At 39.8% G+C, this 15,522-nt stretch overlaps 1 protein-coding gene across 3 annotated transcripts in view; it reads left to right on the top strand.

Annotated features, from left to right (window-relative positions):
• DENND1B (DENN domain containing 1B) overlaps positions 1–15,522 on the top strand; it is a 258,260-nt gene that overhangs the window by 136,365 nt on the left and 106,373 nt on the right. For all 3 annotated transcript variants that reach the window (XM_068541850.1, XM_068541853.1, XM_068541852.1), the window contains one exon: positions 13,514–13,614. In XM_068541850.1, the coding sequence (XP_068397951.1) occupies positions 13,514–13,614 (101 nt within the window). The remainder of the gene's footprint in view (positions 1–13,513; positions 13,615–15,522) is intronic.

Raw genomic sequence — 15,522 nt, 5'->3', positions numbered from 1 at the left:
TATCAGCTATAAATTTATAATAATCTAGATCTGCAGTTTAGAGTAAAAATGAACATGCCTACCCATTAACTTTGTTCGAATTAAAAAATAAATGATTTTAATAAAGGCTTGGTATTAGTCAGGGAGTTGTTTCTTATATTTGAGGTCAACGTAATACCAGTTGTTTATGAAAGTTCCTGAAAACTTGGTGGTGATGTCACCTCTCAGTTAACAGCTTTGTTTTGGTTCACCATCTGGGGCAGTAGGACTGATAAAAGAAACATAATTCAAGTTTGCTGTCATGATCTCCTCACCCTCCTTCTGTAGGGGAAGCTGCTTCACTTGAATCTAGCTTGAAAAATTCATGTATATACACACATGCATGCTATAAATTCCACGCACAGTAATGTTTAAGGTCAAAGACTAGTACCATAACATAAATTAGAAGTAAATATTTTTTAGAAAGCGTTTAGTGGAACCTCTGAAAAGACCAAGGAAGGAATAGTTAACGTATCAATGAATTGAGGTTAAGACTACTGCCAGTGAAGCTTTTTACATCCTTATAGGATTTTATATACCACAAAGACTATAGTGTACTTAAAATTAATGCAAGAAATTGTGTTTTACCCGGTTTTCACTTTTTAATCTATGGCCAAATTTTTAATTATTGGAAGAGCATGTATAAGTTTCTCGCATTTATAATTTTGTTATAGTTTTGCGAACTTTGGATTTATACTTTGGTATGGTCATAATTTTATTAGAATCATATCTGTCAACTTTATAGCTAGCCGGGGGTTTTACTGGTGATACCCTGACAGGTAATGAGCTACCTGAGTGTTCCTTCCTCAGGTATTGTGTGTAGTTAAAATTATAATTTGTAATTATCTTTATAGCGATAAACTTTAAAATAAAAAAGTTTTGAGCTATGTTAGCAAAAGTATCAAGAGTATTGTTATGTTTTAAAATTTTTCGTGGGTTTTTCCTCCTTATAGTAAAATGTATTTTGTTAGGACTCACTATTATATTTTTCCGTGTTTTGAGTTGAATGAAGTGGAATGTCATCGGTTTTGTGTTTATCCTACTGATGTGTACATTATCCGGTACACACGGAAGGGTTCCTGGTAATCCTGAACAAGAATGTTGATTTTGTACATGCCGTAGGCAGGTCCTAGAGGTTTAAGCCCCGAGTGAATAGCAGACTAGCAGGACATCGGCCCAGAGTCTCATGTATTCAAAGCAAAGGAAGAAATCATGATATTACAGGGGTGTTTCAGTTGACTTTTTGCTGTTTTGTGACCAGAGGTAGGGAAGGATTGCTGTTTAAAGCCGTGTCATCGGCTCTCAAGTCAGTCAGGCACGAAGCCTTGTCAGGTGCTCTGTAATTGTCCCCCAGACGTTCTCTAGCTAGTCAGCTGGGGCCGTGCGTTTTGTTTCCAACACTGAGCTGGCCAGCGTCTGACAGGAGCTCTCGTCATCCTGTCAGTGATGTGTTAACTAGAGTGTATCTTTGTGGCCTGTGGAAGCAGGTACAAGAGATGCTCTCTTTAGAGCAGATGTCTGAGTGTTAGCTCCCATTTTGACCAATATTTAGTTGGTAGATATCACCCTCTTGGAGTCTGTAAGCACATTAGTTACAGAGATGTGATTGTGTAGTCCGTGTCCTGTCTGGACTGCTCAGAGCAAGCAGTGTGCTGTGAGTGCAGGAATTGTGCTAATACACTGTCATCTCTTCCTTTGTTATAGTTGCCCCCAGGCATTTAAGCATATGCTTTTCTCCCCTTCTGTCATTAATACCATCAAGGGCCTATGCAAAAAGAAATCTTGTGATCCGCGGAAAATCAGCTATTAAAATGTAGATGTTATAGGTTGAGTTAGATTGAAGGGGAATCCGCAGGATTTTAACCTCTCCATCTGGATTTTACGTATTCTTAACTTATCTCTTAGTAGTGCCACCTATCAGCATTTAATCTGAAACCGGCAGCACAGAGAATCTTTCTGGAGATTAAGAACGGAACAGTTGGTGCGAGAACAAAGATTACCCAGATCTACTCCCTGCTTCAGATTATTGAAGTGTATTTTTCCCCCTTATGATTTTAAAGCTGCAGCAGCATGGTGCGGTTAAAAATTATTATCAAGACCTCTCAGGGAGAGAGAATCTAGGAACAATTTTTAGATTTTTAATTCTTCCCAAAGCCCATAGCAACCAGTTATGTCAGCCGAAACTGCAGACAATGACTCTTACTTACCAGTGTGTTATTTGACTTGGATACTGCTCTTCAGAACATTGCATTTTCATTCACTGCTAAGTGGATGTGGCTGGAGCGTGGAAATGGGACTATTGAGGTGGTCATGTGACACTTTGTGGGAAGATTTGTGTGGAGGGAACTTCTAAGACGGGAAAGACTGCAGGTGTTTGTATCTTCCAACTCTTGAGGTGATAAGAGCTGTTTTTCATAGAAACGAGCACAATAAGGGTTAGAACCATGGTCGGTATGTGTGTGTGTATGTGGGTGCAGTAAACTTAATCTTTTGAACTGTGGATATCAGAGAGAAAAGTTTTTAAAATATAATAAAATTTTCACTAATTATGGTATGAAATATGAAGTGTTCATCTGATGCTGCAAATGCCAGGGTAGAGAAACATGTCTCTTTAACAAGTAAAAATGTGTCTCCTTGATTGCCTTTTTTGACACTAGTCTCTTTAAATAATAATAATTATGACAATAGTAAAGGTTTCTTTGTAAATTCTGAAGTTTATAAATTAGAGGATAATTTCCATATAGGCCTTTGTCTTAAAAAAAAAAAAGATTTGTGTTCAGCTGTTTTCTACTAGAAATTTTTAATTTTTAAAGAAGTCTATGCCAAAATTGTAATTCCTTGGGGGAAAAGTTATCAATACATCTTAAACACTTTCAGCTTCATGAATTTCTCTCGCTATATTGACTCTTGTCCAATCTGTACAGGATCTTGGTTTGCTATCTTTTGGCCTTCACGTAGCCCTAAGGAGAAAAGGTACTCCTTCCTTCCCATGGCAGGTGGTTTCTTTGTTCATTCATTGAATCACTCCCCGTCTATGGCTCACCTAACTCATGCCAGACAGTGTTCTACATACACAGGCAAGGTAACGAGGTCACAGCCTCTGTGTCAGTCTGGGTCCAGTCAGGAGAGAGAAACTACAGTCGTCTGAACGATGCAAGTTGAATAGAAAGAATTTAGGACTGTCATGTGGGATCGGGGTAGCAGGCAGGGGCTGCGGGAAGTGCCGGGAGCCGTGAAGCACCTGGCATAGTAGGTATAAAGCAGCCAGGAACCTGCGGGGAGCTGGGGATCCGTGCCCAGAGAGGCGCCCTGCTGGCAGCACGCTGCTCTGGAGCCACTGGGAGAGGCCGCTCCTCCGGGCTATCTCGCCGAGGCCCCCCGCCCCCACCCCCCCACCCCCGGAAGCCAGCTGGGGGAGGGTGGCACCGAGGGAGGCTTCCGGCCGCCGGGCGCCGCTGACGGTGGCACTCTCACCCGCCAGGTGCAGGAGAAGCGTCTGTGCCGCAGGAGCCGCGCGCCGCGGGGGCCACAGGCACCCTGCCCGGAGCTGCCGTGGCGAGCCGGGGCCCCGCCCCCTGCGGCCGGCAGGGCTGAGCTGCTGTCACACGGCACCCACCCGTGCTTGGCGGGTCAAGCCCTGTCTCCCCGAAATGTCGCTTCCTTGTCCTCTCCGGACAAAGCTTAGCATCGTGCCGGCTGCCGAAAGGAAAAGATATCTAAAGGGCACAGATTTATTTTCTCAGGTTTGACAGTGAGGGGTAAACTTGGAGGTGAGAGGCAATAAATCGGTAACCGGTACAGTCCACCCCTTTGGATGCTTATCCTCCAGTGACCCCCTCTAAATCATCTGCACTTCCTGAACAACAGCAGAGCAAAGCTCTGTGTCTACCTAATAAGATGTAGCTGTCCTTTTCCAAGTACAGACATTTTCACCCTTTCCCCCAAATGAGAAGCAGCACCGTACCAAGCAAGAGTCACTGTGTCCATCTCTTCAATTACAATCACATTTAATTTTCTGTTAACTACTAACAATATATATGTAAGATAAAGATGAGCCATAGAAGAAAAAATGGTTAGCAGGTAAAAATAAACATATGAAAGGAAAATTAAACATACGGAAAGCTACTACAGCCCTTGTTTATGTAACTGCTCATGAGACCATAATTGATATTTCTGACTTCCTTCTTTCATTACCTGTTCCATAGTCCCCTCACCTCAGCCAGAGCCTCAGCTGGTTGGAGTTTTTTTTACCTGGTTTAATGATACAAACTTTCATTTCCAAAAGGTCTGGATCCTCAATAGTTGTGGGTTTTTTTTTTTTTTTTTGATTGCCATAGTTTCCCATTAACATTTAGTACCAGGCATGGAAGTACCAAGACGCATCCCAGAGAATTCCATGGTTCCAGACATAGCCCCCCCTGCCTCTGTTGTGTAAAAACAACCCGACTTACTTCTGGTTATTGAGATCAATCATTCCAGCCAGTAGTATAACCCCAATTTTTAGCCTGTTGATTCAGTGGCATTAAGGAACCCAGAGGGCCAGGTGGCAGTCACATCTTCTGGTTCAAGTGGAAGCATTCCACTGTTGGGAGGTCAGATCCCCAAACCGAAAGCGCCCTGCATGGCTGGGGCAGGAATTAGAATTTCTGCAAGTGGGCTGTTAAGAGTGACGATGACAGGGCCAATCCCACTCCTACCCCTTGACGCCCCGTCCCATGGATTCTGGCTTTGGGAGAAACAGCACCGTAAAACGGTTTCTGATTCGAAGCGTATCCTGCATCATTAAACAGAGCCCCGCCCTTTAAGGGTGCTCTTTCCCAACTGGCGTCATAACTGAGTCTTCGGTGAGCCATTCCACCTTTTGACTAGGCCAGCAGCTTCTAGGTTATAAGTGTAGGCCAGAGTAGTTGAGTTCAAGGACATGAGTCTCTTGCTCTACTTTGCTGTTACATGAATACCTTGATGAGATTCAATGCTTTACGGAGTGCCGTGCTGACAGGTATGTTATTCTGTGAGTCTGATGGTGGTGGTGCTGGCAGAAGGATTATGGCAGAGAAGACGAGTCCTTAGCCAGAATATTTATTCCAGTGAGAGTGAACCTAATCGAGCCTCCTTCTTGATGGAAGAGGTTCAGTGTAATTAACCTGCCACCAGGTAGTTTACCTGATTGCCATGGGAGACGTCTCCCTAGACACCTTCTGCTATAGCACCACCTGAAGAAGGTGCCAGGTATTACTGCTGGGTACTACTGACCAGTGTCCTACAAGAGCCAGGCCCCGGAGACGCACAGGCCCTGCAGGAGCCTGCCCCCGAGCACACGGAACCAGGAAGCCCCAGTCCCTTCCTCCTGCAGCGCGTCTCCTGCGTCCTCTGCGGACAGAGCGCACTCTGTCCTCCGTCTGGTAAATACTTCAAGGGCCCAGATCCATTGTCACAGATGGCTAGCAGAGAGTGAGCTTGGATCCGAGAAGCATAAATTGAAGGCACAGCTTCCATGAATCTCATATTTTGTTGTGATTTACTATGATAAAATAGTGTAATGGAAAGAGTAAACACTAGTTAACCACTTGAGAAGAAAAACATAGATCTTTATTTTGAAGGAGATATTTGACATTGGTAGAGTTTTCCAAACATAGAGTATAAGGGTATTTATTCATTTGGTATCATAATTATTATTATTTGCCAGGTAGTGGGAATTTCAAAGTTATTAATTTATGATTCTCTAGAATCGTAATAAATAATAAATTATATAGTGTCAATCAAGGCCAGTCAGTGTGACTAGAGCTCTGATGTGGGAAATATAGGAGGGAGGGTGGTAGATTGAAGAGTTGACCTCAATATCACACCTGGTTCTTGGAAGGAATTTGTGTTTTGTCTAGGAAATATATTCTTGTGTGTGTGTATGTGTGCGCAAAGAGAGTGACAGAGAGAAGTCATGCTACAGGATCTAGTTGGAGAGATAGCAGTGGCCAGATTGTGAAGAACCATGTTTGCTAAATGAAGGGGTTTGGATTTTATCCAACAGATTGTGGGGAGGCAAATGAGGGACATGCTGTGACCAGTTTTGTTTTGGGGAAGAGAAGCTGGTGGCATTAGAAAAAATAGAGTAGGGAAACTCTGACTGACAGGTGTCTCGTTAAAAGGCAGTCACAGTAATTAGGAAAAGAGATGACCAGCTCCTGAACTAACAGTGACCATGAAAGGTAGATGGAGTTGAGTTTTAGAAACATGGCTAATAAGGAAATGTCTGTTGGATGTAGAGTCTGCTTGAAAGTAGGTAAATAAGAGGGAGAAGTTTACAATGACACACAAAGGACAAATATTCATCAGCTAGTGTCTTAGTGTCTAAGAATGGACATATATAATGGAGGCAGAGCCTGATGTCATTTGCTACTAGTAAATTGTAACTCTGTAAAGTGTGTGTGTGTGTGTTTATGTATAGATGTATATATTTACAAGTGTTTGATATGCCTGGTAAATATACATATGTGTACGTTAAGTATATATGGGAATATTATATACAATTTGAATGATACAGCATATAATATATATGTACAATTATTCATTCTCATTTAAATATCTGTAATTTACAAATAGTCACTTCACTTGTAAGGATTCAGAGGTCCTTTGGGGCTGCTTGTGGTTGTCTGTCTTTCAGTTGCTGGTGGTTTGCCATTAGTTTTGTTCCTGGTGAGAGATACTTTAAGTTGTGATTTTCAGAGATGCCTACTAGTTAAAAAAGTAGGTTCAGTCAATTAGATTTTATTTATTCGTTATTTGGAATATGTCCCCAAATATAGTAGTAGTGTGATTATATCAATAATATCTTCTAAAATTAGAGATTTGTTTTTCAGTTCCTGACTACTCAACTAAAAAATTGGATGACTTCATATAAACCATTTTTTCCTTTTATCCTCAAGTTTATTATATAAAAAGTGAAAGAATTGAACAAGAATGATTTCTAAGGTTCTTCCTAATTGTTAAATGCAGTGATTCTTCAACTGTACTGTTTATTTCTTAAATAAATGCCTTATTTTTAAAAATATGGTTTTTATATAATTCACACGAACAGCCTAACTTATAGTCCTCTAGAATCCAGGGTCTAGAAGTTTGTGTGGAGAGAAGATAAATACATTTGAGCTGTGTTATAGTGTCAGACTCCTGAAAGTTGTGGAACGGTAGATGGGCCTTCTCCAGGAAAAGCTAAACTGCTACAGAATTGGCTTGAAGATGTGAACTAGAGAGCAGTAAATTTAGTGATGGGGAAAGTCATGTAGGGGAGGAAAGTGTTTGAAGGCGTTGACATTTATGTGCAGTGTGACAGCTACAGAAGTTCAGAATTGAGGTGGGGTTGGTACAACAGGAATGGTGCATGTTGAGGCTCACTAGAGTGAAAGCTCCTTGAGGGCAGAGGCTTTGTCTCCTCGGCTCCTTATTCTGTCCCCAGCACCAGCAGCGATCCCCAACACATGTTTGGTGTCTCACATCTAGTTGTGTGATCTTGGGCAGTTGGTTTAACTTTGCCTCGGTTTCCCCATGTGTCAAATGAATGAAAGAATGAGTACACGGAAGAAGCAAGCAAGCAAGAAAATATTAGAATTGTTTGGCTTGGAAGAGCTAATTAACCAGTGACCAGCTGTGAGATGAGCAGAACTTTCCAAGGACTTGGATATGATGCAGAGAGGTCAGGATGAAGTTTAGTAATGAAGCAGCAGAATTTACCATCCTACAGGGATGGAGAAAGAGAATGAAATATAAGATGATATTTTAGTATAAAAAGGTATTGAAAAAGAAAAATGTACAGCCAAATACTGTCTTTTTTCATGATATAAAATTGCTATTTCTCTAAACATTTCTTTACAACTATCACTTAATTTGAGTGTCAGAATTTTGCTCAAGTGAGAATATCTCATAGTTGGGATAGCTTTTGTAGTTTTCAGATACTGTGCTGCTACCTTTTTTGTCCTCAACTTTTAAACGTGAATGTAAATTAAATGTGTTTAAACAGATAGTTTTTTTTATGCTTGCTTTCCACTGAAATTTTTTTCATTCCACAAGGAAATTTATCACGTTCATATCTGCAACAGTTTATTCTGTGTACCTTTAGGTATCTATAGCGCTTACATTTCTGAAGTAAACATTGATTCAGTTAAAACTCAAATGAAGTCTCTAATCAATATTTCTTGGATTTTGTGCATAAATGCATTCTTAGGGGACATAAATCTGCCCCTCAGTAATTCATGTAGAACTTTAGTTGAAGGCAGTGGGACTCCTACATTAAAATGAGGCAGAATCTGGCTAAGAGATACACAGAGACTAGAACAACAGGAGTGGCGGTGCGTCAGGGTGAGATCTTTACTCGTAAAGCGTGTGAATTAGAATCGTGCTGTTTTCCGTTGTGGTCATCACACTCGATAGATCGTTTTCCTGTCGTCTCCTTGGAAATCTGATAATATGGTTTTTTTCTTCTCAAAATAGATGCCTACTGAATTGCTTAAAACATTGCTTAGTTGTATTAGTAGGCTGATCTCCTCAATAAATATATAGTTTAGGAACAAGGTATAGGTGAGATTTCATATCACAAAGGGAAAGAACTTTGGTTTGGCTTCCAACTAAATATACTTGCAGATGCAGATCGAGATGATAACTCGTAGAATTTTTATCAAGTATCTTATCTTTGTAACATTTTTCAGAGAATCTGCTCTCCTGGTTTTCTGCTGAAGGCCCAGACTGTGATGCCTGGGAAAGTTTTGTAAATTGCATCTCTATCCTAGACCCTGAATTTTTCATTTAAAGGTCAACTGTTCTTATCTGTCTGTTCAGTCAGAGACTCATTCTCCACTATATAATTAGGATAAAATATTTTCAGCCAGTATATATTATTCAGAGCCTTATAATGAATGGGAATTTTGAACCTTTGTATATCAAAAGGCAGGTTAATATAATGCTTATTGTACTCTGGAGCCTGCTGGCATTGGTCTCCTGGATTTGCCACTTGCTGGTTGTGTGATCTCAGGCAATTGGTGTAACTTTGCCACAGTGTCCTGATCTGTAAAATGGGAGTAGTGATAATACTGCCTGTTTCATAAGGTTGTTGTAGCATTAAATCTGAGTATGTCAAGTGCTGAGAATAGTGCCTGGCACAGAGCTAGCATCATATAAACGTTTGCTTTCGTTACTGTTGTCAGTGAGAGCAACTCCCTTAGACCTGTGGCCAGAACGGGAAGCTCTAGGTGCCTTTATTCCACCACTAAGCTCACTGTTGCCAGCGTTTGTTGTCAGGTTTCTCCCTCTGATTTCACAGGCCCCAGTTCTTGTCTCTTTCACATGGTTTTCGTATGTACTTATTTTACAGTTGTACTGTATGGGAAATAAATATCCCAGTGATTTTATTTTGTGTTAGTCAACACTTTGGGTCTGAATCAGTTCAATATATTGAGCGTGCTTTGTGAAATTATATGTGCATTTAAATATTCCTATGTCATTTAACGAAGATGTTTTTTTCTTTAACCTTTATTTGGTACATTTTTTTCTTTATTTAGTACACTTCATTTTTATTCAATGATAGCAATGTATAAGTCCTTCAGTTTCAAGGATGTTGTGCCAGGAACATGTTCTAACCCAAACACCGAATCTTCTTCTCTCCTCTCCCCTGCTTTCATGAAGCACAACTGTGGTGTTAGAGAAACAGCTGACAGAATGTCAGAAGAGTGCTGTGGGGTTCTAGCCGTATCATGAACCTATCATAGAATTTTGGGTAATTCTGATCCAAAGATATACGATTAGCATTTCCCTTTAAGCTTAAAGATTCAGTATGTCATAAAAAACCTAAAAGTAAGAAGATTCTCCTTCTTACTTGGCTTATAAATTGATCTCATTTCTTTTTTTTTTTTTAATTGACATGTAGTTGATTTATAATATTATACTAGTTTCAAGTGTACAACATAGTGATTCAGTATTTTTATAGACTATACTCCATTTGATCTCATTTCTTTATAGAACTTTATTCTGCAAAGCAAACTTCTAAAGTATGTTGTTTATTTTCCTTAATTTGCAAAGTTCTGGAAATGTTCTAGGTAAATGATTTGTTGTGACAGTTAGCACTGTGTTCAGAGGTGCAGACAGATCTTATCCAGAATGAAATCTGGTGTCTTTGCTGTGTCCCAGGAGGCTCTTCAGTTCCGACCTTGCTTCCTCTCTGACCTCAACTCCTGCTGTCCTCCCGTTTAATCTAATCAGCAGACCCCCTACTACTCCAAGAAGGTGCCAAGCCTGCTCCCACCTCAGGACTCCTGAATGCCCTTCTCCCCAAGTCGACCATATGTGGCTCCCATATTTCAGGCAGGTCTCAGTGTAGATGTGGCCACATCAGAGTTTGTCCCTACGCTCCTGTCTAGAATAGCCCTTCTGCTCTTAACCCTGCTTTAGGTTTCTTCATAGAATTTACCTCTGACATAATATGTGTTTTACTTGTTTATTGTTTGCTTTCCCCACTGATATGTAACTTGTTCTGTTCTGTGTCCCTGTTGCTTAGTAGAGATTTATGATGGCATGTGGCAGGTACTCAAAAACTCTGTTGAATTAAGCAAGTAAATTATTATAATGTCTCCAATTTCACAGTTACCTAATGTGCTTTAAAGCTTTTAGAGATTATGTTTAGATAGATTTCGAAGGTGGATCTGAATTATAGTCTAGTTAAAATGTTGTGTTAACCACCCACATGGAAAAAACAATTCTTAACTATTACTAAAAATACAAAACGTTAGAACTGATCTGATCTAAGAGTAGAGAATGTTAGATCTCTCAGAGACGGTGTTTATAGATCATCTAGCATATATTTCTTATTTTAAAGATTAGGAAACTGGGATCTGGTTATATTTGCAGGTGTGCCAGAGTGGCACAGCCTCTTAGTGGCCAGTCCCTAACTTTTGCCTACGATGTACTTCATTGTTCTTACCTTATACAACTTGCATATAACTGTGTTTAATTTCCTAGTAAATTTATTTTTTCTTAATTGTACTTTTTTTACTTACAACTTTACTATCTCCTCTACAAAGTATATGCTGTAATAGTATCTTCTCTATTTTTTAAATAACATAGTCGTTACATGATGCTAGGTGGGTAAGGGAGATCTTCTTTGGTAGGTGTCTGCCTTCTTTGGAAATCTCCACTTGGATGTCTCATAGTTAACAGAATCAATATTTGTGAGAGCAGATTCCTTACAGTCCCACCTGAACCTGACACTTTTGTTGTATTTCTTTAAATAATTCGTCCTGGTTGCTTAGGCCAGAAACTGAGGTTTGGGGCAGGGTGGGGATGTGGGATGGGTAGTATTTTTACCTGTCCCTGTCACTGATCCCCTGCATCTAAGAAGCTAACAAATCCTGTAGAGCTTCCTTCTTTCCTGGTAGATCTTGATTAGCTGACATGACCCTCTGCTGAATGCTGGCCTTTGCAGAAAGTTTGTGACTTTGCTTCTCGTTGCAGAAATCATCCTCTAAGAAACCAGTCAAATTCATCAGATGATATTGTGCCTTATTAGCGAGAAATTCATAGCTTCACTTAAGGAGAACCATTAAGGGCATAGGGGAACAGCTATAGCCTTTAATAGAGTGCTTTGGACTCTGGGTGTGCCTAGTAAAATAAGTTACTATTATTATAATTCCTCATTTTGAGAATGCATTTTTTCCCTCCTGTTACACTGTTAATTATTTTCTCAACAATAAAAAAGAATACTTTCCTTTTTAAAACGGTTTTAAATGAGCTCTTTTAAAAGCCATCTGTCTGCAGATGGAGAAATTGAGTAAATTAACTGCCTTTCACAGCTACATAAGTGCTTTTAGCCCATCAGGTTACACTGAAACATTTAAAGTTACCTCATTTACAACCAGGGAGCACATGCAAGCTCTCTAAGAATTGACACAACTGAGATCAACCCCATTTTCATTTCCCTCTAGTTCAGATATGTAAGAGAAATAAATCTGGTCTGTAATTGTTACACAGAAGTATCTGAATGCCTCCTAGTGGTATACTGTATGCTCTAATTAAGGAATTTTAAAAATAATATTTATTGAAAGAATAGTGTAAACTATTAAAGCTTCTAAGTGCAAAGTAATAAAACCCTTTAATGATAGCATTCTAAATGGAACAAATAAATTTTTTGCCATATAAAATTAATTAAAAATCTTAACTGGAAAAAAATATAATACATATGACGAAGATGAAAATACTTTTAATCAAAATTTTTATGTTTTTGGTTCAGATTAGATTATTTTAATTGACTTTTAAAAAATTTAGTGGAACTATTTTGCACTTAAATATAGACAAATGTTGCTATTAAGATTGAATTACTTTGTTTACATTTATCCTTTTGAATTGATTTGATTACTATGTATAAATTTTAATTTCCTTGTGTAATAGAAATAATGGTTTACAGAAATTTTGTGGTGCATTTTCAGATGGTTTTATTTTTAAGTTCTGATTTTCAAGTTAAATAAAATGACTTATTCAGTAAATGTCTTGAAAATGCAGACCATAGCAAAACTTTAAAATGAAGAATGCTGATTTAATTATTGCTTTAAACGCTAGAGAAATGACTCAACGCGTACAGAAATATAATTTAAAATGTAAACGGAGTCAGAGAAAGAATCCTGATGAGGGTCAGTAGGAGGGAGGAAAAAAAAAGGGATATCCCTTTGTTAAGCATTAAAAAATATTTAATTAACCGCTTGCCAAAACAAAACAATTAAAATGGCAATTACCTTTAAAATAGCATCAGTGTATTTGCAGCTGTTGTGATATAAAGCTAGGAAACACGATGTTAATCTGAAATGAACAGTTTAAATATGAAATTATGATATCCTTGGCTTCCTGTGGTACAGCTGTCAAGCTTGGGCAGCTCGCTGGTCAATAGTGACATTCTCCGTGTCAGTGAGCAGAGTCTCTTGATACCGTCACCCGCGGTTCACACGTTGCTGAAGCTCCAACTGTCGAACGTTGAATCCCCTGGTGATACTGCAGCTTCCAGACTCTCCTGACTGGCTCATGTTTCATCCTTTGGCAATTTGCCCTAATGATATCCCCCAGGAGCTTTCAGCCTCTCCTCCTTCCCATATTGCATCGTGGTGTATTAATCTGAGTGCGTGCAACCTGGGCGGCACACGCTGTAATTTCCTACGGTTCCTTCTAAGACGCTCGCCTAATTTTTCAGTTTTCCTTTTTATGTGTTCTAAGTTTTGACCCCCAAACACTGTATTTTCAGGAAGGTATAACCGTCTACCTAAGATGCCCAAGAAGCTACTTTGCTGCTTATGTATTTTTCAGAGGGCCTTCTGAAACCCGAGACTTCTTGCAGGCAGAATTGGTCAAGATAATGTGATTCAGGTCGTTAAGTAAATTGTTGTATGAGTATCATCAGTCTTTGATAACTTGAGCATGTCTCTCTGTTTGGAGGGTCAGCGGCTACTTACTGCTGTTTTCCTTTTGCAAATTTTAGTTAACCGCCTGTCTCCATGGATCGGTCGCCCTGCTCTACCCGATGTACTGGCAGCACATCTACATCCCGGTGCTCCCTCCTCATCTGCTGGACTACTGCTGGTAAGCTGGCTCTGCCGGGCTCCTGCTAGTCCAGGTTTTAGGGTTAGAAAGGTCGACTCATGTGTAGATTAAGTAAGCTTGGAGTACATGTGTATATATCTGTGAATGAGATCTCTGAAACGTGACGGGGAGGTTAGTAACAAGTATTAAAAGGTGGTTTTATGAAGGGAAGAGTAGTTCTCTCCAAAGGTAGCAAAAATTTATACCTGGCAAACGTAAAGTTCTTTAGATTTTGTGAGCTTCCTCTGTAATCATCTAGATAATTGAATGCATAAATAGAAGCCGATCTAGTCTTCGCTGTGGTTAGGACATCTTACAGAAGTTGCAGTGTCAGTGAGAGCACCACACCCCAGGTGCCAGCATTTGTCTGCAGAGTCTTTCAGACACCAGGTTGCCTCTGTCGGAGCACACGCTCGTTACCTCCGCCTCAGGACACACTTTCCCGCACGCCTCTTCCCTCAGTAGCACATCCGGTACCAGATACCAGCAGAGGGGTTGCCTCTGATGCAGGAGTTCCCTGAGTTCCTGGTTAAGTCGAAGCCTCAGCCTTGAGCCACTGTGAAAAGCAACGTTGACGAGTGTCGGGAGCAATTCTGGAAAGTTTCTTGGCATTGCAGACAACTGCCAGTGATCTCACCCAGTCTGAATTCAACTGTCCCCTTCTCCTGGAGGTTAGGGAAGAATTAGACTCCCAAACAGCGGCCTTGGGATCTTCCTCGGGGCTGTAGGGTAATCACCTTCTGCAGGCGTAGCTCAGTTCTTAAGAAACCAGATGAGATTTTTACTCTAAACCATGCATGTGTGTGTGCACGTATGCACACACACACACACACACACACACACACAGAAAGAAGGAAATGATTTGGACCATAATGTGTTCGTTTATATCACAACTAATGTTATTAAAAAACAAAGCTCTTTTAGAATCAAAGTAGTTATTTATTTAACTTTCTGATTTCATGAAAAGCAGATCACTTAAAGTGTTTAAGGGTTAAAACGATCTAAGTTCATAACATTGAAGTTTTCAAGACTAGCCCTCTTCAGGACAAATGATTTTTAATGACAGTACATATCTTTGGTCACATATTGATTATACCAGTGAATTGTGTGTTTCCAGAGCAGGGTAATCGTATTGATAATGCTGGGCAGCAGGTTTCCAGTGACCTCCCACTGCCATTCTGCCCTTTGGGTGCTGGGAGGGAGAAACAGTGGGGCAGGAGACTGTAGGTGTGTGGTTTAATTACACTGTGAAGCACCACACACATGAATCTGAGAGTAAAGCTGGATCTAGAAATAGCTCTCTTGGTATTCACTTTAGAGTGTTCTTCTCTGACCAGTATACCTAGAATAGAGTAGCATCCTTGAAAGCAGGAACCTCAATTCTTTCATGTCGACATGCGTAGTAGATCTTTCCACATAGTATTCAGTAATTAAAACTTATTTTAAATAATGTTGACAAAAGTATTTGAAAATATATTGGTGTATGATTTTTAAAAATCTATATTAAAGTAGTGGTTCAAGAACCAACACTTCTAATTGTGAGGTTTAGAATTATATTTTATCATATGTAATATTAGTGCCATTTAAATTTTTCTATAAAAAATGTTCTGAAATCTTAGGAGGTAACATCCCTTTTAAGTTCAGTTCTCTGTAATGATACACACTTAGGACTTTCTAAAATATTGTTATTTAGAAACTATTGCTACCTCTTTCCAGGTATGTCTTCCTGATACTTTCTAACCCTGCCATCAAGTCCTTTTTCTGCTACTTCCACTGTGATGAAGGAAGCTTGTTTCATATTTCAATCTTACTAGTTTCTAACCTCTGAAATAGCCCCTTTAGGACAAGTTCTAACAGCTGCCATGCCAGGCACTTCCCTGGCCCAGAGAGTAGAGCAGTGATAGTCAG

The sequence above is a fragment of the Eschrichtius robustus genome, chromosome 3 (assembly GCF_028021215.1).
Source record: "Eschrichtius robustus isolate mEscRob2 chromosome 3, mEscRob2.pri, whole genome shotgun sequence".
In the NCBI taxonomy this organism is placed as follows: Eukaryota; Metazoa; Chordata; class Mammalia; order Artiodactyla; family Eschrichtiidae; genus Eschrichtius; species Eschrichtius robustus.
The sequence above is the reverse complement of the archived record's forward strand: the minus strand, read 5'-3'. Positions and strand labels throughout refer to the sequence as shown.